At 30.8% G+C, this 3626-nt stretch overlaps 1 protein-coding gene across 1 annotated transcript; it reads right to left on the reverse strand.

Annotated features, from left to right (window-relative positions):
* Positions 1–1314: 1314 nt before the first annotated feature.
* LOC123907450 (heavy metal-associated isoprenylated plant protein 22-like) lies at positions 1315–3080 on the reverse strand. The gene is made up of 3 exons (XM_045957741.1): positions 2859–3080; positions 2670–2745; positions 1315–1821 (listed from the first exon to the last, which is right to left on the reverse strand). The coding sequence occupies exons 1-3, from the start codon at positions 2928–2930 to the stop codon at positions 1529–1531; spliced, it is 441 nt and encodes a 146-aa protein (XP_045813697.1). The 5' UTR covers positions 2931–3080; the 3' UTR covers positions 1315–1528.
* Between the last annotated feature and the right edge of the window lie 546 nt (positions 3081–3626).

Raw genomic sequence — 3626 nt, forward strand, 5'->3', positions numbered from 1 at the left:
GTAACATGAACAAATTATAGCACACTTTTGATCGAATCTTACCAATCTTTTTTCTTAGAGATCCATTCTTCTTGAAACTAATTAAACAGTTATGGTTAATTATTTTGCAATGAAATATTTCATTGCACACCACCAGTGCAATGAAATTCCACTAGATTGTCCTTTTACCGTATAATCATTAATCCCAAACTTAAAACCATAAAGCAAGATACCGTGATATCTAAATTTTGACAAATATGACACCAATTTTGTAATTTAATCTTGAAAAAGAAAGCTTTTTAATTAAAAACTATTCATGACATTGTAATAAAAAAATATATAAATAATTAATGGGATAAAAAGGAGGATTCTAGTAATCATCATCCTTTATGAAGCATATTTGAAGGTCATCGTACTTCAATATTCTTATTGTTAAAAGTGTTTGCACTAATTGAAAATCATAAATAGTAAAAAGCATGCATAATAAAAGCAAGGGTTGGGTGGCAAAAAAGTCTTATTTTTTGTCAATTTTATTTCTCTCCCATTTTATTTTCATGCAAAGTAAAGAAATTTTGTTATGTTTTGTTACATATATATTTTCTCCACCTAACTTTCTCTTTTCTCACGGGCCATGATAGATAATAGATGAATTCACTCCGATATCTTAAAATTTTGTTGCATATGTATCTACCATTTAATGCTACATTATACTGTATTTTATATTTGATTATCTTAAAATAAATTTTTAATTTCGAGTGAATTTTACATGCAAGATCCATGTTGTTATCTGACAAAACTTCAAAGTACCAAAATTTGTCTAGATAATATGCGTAAATAGTCTGGTTTATGTTAGGATTAAAAATATGATTTTCAGTGAAAGGACTTTTCCTAGATAATATGATTAACCTAATTTGAAATAGTGTGAAAATCTTAGAGAAATGTATTAGGGTTCTTGTTTATGAAGCTTGGAAGAAGAAACATAAGTTGGAGAAATGATTCAAATGAATTGTTTGTTTATGAAACTTGATGATAAATGATTTGGCTTCATAAAAAGCCCTATTTGGATAGATTCACTTTTCTATCCTATGTAGGAAATGAATTCTCTGCGGTCACTATTTGACTGCAAGTTAATCTTAGTCATCTATCTTTAAATTTGGACCCATCAAAATTTAATTTAAAGGTGTTCAAGACAGTGGCTACATGCTTTTTTGACTGTATGAAATCCTGGTCCATCATACATAAGACTTCTAACTCACACTTTATTACGCAAAAGATTTCGCATGTTCAAATTAAACATAACCATTTAATTGTCACCTCAAACATAACTAATTAAAATGAGAAAACCATTATTTATTATGCTCATAAAGTATATATAATGGTAGTAATTAGACATAATAACAACATGTAGTCCATAAAAACAGAACTTGATTACAAGTCATTAATCACACATATCTTACAACATGTTCAAAATAACTACCAAATACCAATTAAGCTTTAATTCATCAACAGTAATATTTGAACTTGTGCATGTGCATGCCTAAAATTTCCTTCACATGATTGAACATGCATTTGGGTTATCATCACTGAAGAAAGAAGTAATCTTATCATCTGCTCCATTTGGATTTGGTTGTGCTAGCTCAGTGTTTTTCACAAATCCAGAGGGTCCATTCTTTGCATATGCCTGTGATATGTAAGGATATGCTACCAAGTTATATTCAACATATGGCCAAAACTTTGCTCTTTTTCCTGTGCTCTGCACTCTCTTTAGGACCTTATTTCTGTCCACATAACCAGTCACTGTTACCTTGCTTTGGTCTCTATTCACCTCTACTTCCTTCACACCTACATTATTATATTTAATCCAATTTTTAATTACAATTATTTTGGTAGAATAACAAAATCCGACTTTCGTCAAAAATAAAATAAAATTCGGCTATAAAGAAAACAGATAAATAAATGCACACAAGAAAGAACTCTATGATCAATCATAGAGTTCGACCAATTGTGTCTACATCTTCGATAGTAGAGTGACTCTTGTAGTCTTTCTATTATATATACAAATACTTAGGGAGTTAGGGTTACATATATAGTACAAGTTGTATTTAAACACTAGCGGTTTGATTACAAATTATCTCATGAATGATATTTTAGCTCGAGCATCTGCTTGTTTATTAGTGAATGCGAGTGAGCGAGTTATACTCAACGGATTTCTTTTGAGCGCAAATTCTAATGTGAACAGCTTCTAAACCACTCAGATAGGTGATCCACCATGGATTGATACTTGAAAATTGTTAAAAAATTTAAGGGCGATAAAACGTCGCTATTGGTAAGTAAAAGTTCATGGTTCTCCTGGTTCTCATGGCGGAGACTCAACGTGACTTGATACATTCTAATTTGACAAAAACAAAAAAAACAAACACTCGTATCTCAAAACTCAATTCATATTTATTTCTACTTATTTTTTGTTAATCATGTCACTGTCTCAACTATAAGAATGAAAGGACCGCTCGATTCTACTTCCATAGAGCATCGTCGATGGTCGTTAAAGTTTCTAGTGATTTTTAAGTACCGATCCACGAAGTAGAATCCAACTTCTTTGAAAAATATGAACATTCTCATAGTGCAAGCAAACTACTAAAAAGTTTATGCCGTTTGATTTGAGATAAGAAGAGAGAGATATGATTATGAACCTGACATGTTGGTAACAGAACTCCTAACTCTTCTTTCACAGCCATCACAGTCCATTTTCACCTTTATTTCAACTGTCTATAAAAGAAAAAAGTTGCATAAAGAAAATTAGAATTTTCTTAAGACTAAGCTCAAAATTAACACACATAAATAAGATAGGATATATATATATATAGTAGCATGTGACAAACCTGCATTGGTTTATGTTTCTTTTTTGGGGTGACATTAGAGAAGTAATCTGAAAGAAAATCTAGAGCACCCATTTTCTTAATTCTCCTCTTTTTTGTACAAAAGAAAAAGAATGGATTGAGTTGTAGTACTTAACAGAAAAAGGGGTTGATGAACAGAGGAAACAAAAAGATAGAAAGGGAGGGAAAGGGGGGATGTAGGACTATTATGGCTACCAAATTATATACTTATATAAGGGAACTAGGGAAATGATTTCCCTTATTATATGTGCAACTTGTGCTGAAATTTAATGTGTATAAAATAAAAATAATGCTTACACAATTATTTTTCTTCAAAGTGGATTTCCTGTGGTAACTGCAGGACGTAATATTTGATATGAGCCGTCCAATTTTAAATCGGCGGTTGAGATTGTTTTTAAGTAAAAACTGAACTTATGATCTGAATCGTCCGATTTAAAATTGACGGTTAAGATTCAATACAGTGTGAAATTGCGTGCAATCTCTACATTAGGGAATCTTGATCCCATGTATATCTGCTTGAAAATATTATGTGACATCTAACATGGTTTTGAGCTATGTGTCATTGACTGATTGACCCTAATTCATAAAATAATTGAACTTAACGAGTAGAGAATGATTAGTAGTAAAATATTATTTTTTTTACACAAGTAGTAAAATAGTATTGTTAGGGAGATTACCATAGAAAAATTAAACAACATATTTAGTTGGTGATATATCATTTTGCAGGGTCAATGTATCAAGCCAAATAGT

This window comes from Trifolium pratense, linkage group LG2, assembly GCF_020283565.1.
Source record: "Trifolium pratense cultivar HEN17-A07 linkage group LG2, ARS_RC_1.1, whole genome shotgun sequence".
NCBI lineage: Eukaryota > Viridiplantae > Streptophyta > Magnoliopsida > Fabales > Fabaceae > Trifolium > Trifolium pratense.

Coding starts and splice junctions, on each gene's coding strand:
- LOC123907450 (XM_045957741.1), bottom strand. CDS start 2,930: ATGGGTGCTCTAGATTTTCTTTCAGATTACTTCTCTAATGTCACCCCA. Junction 2,746..2,858: donor AGAAACATAAACCAATGCAG/GTTTGTCACATG, acceptor TTTCTTTTATAG/ACAGTTGAAATAAAGGTGAA. Junction 1,822..2,669: donor TTCTGTTACCAACATGTCAG/GTTCATAATCAT, acceptor ATAATAATGTAG/GTGTGAAGGAAGTAGAGGTG.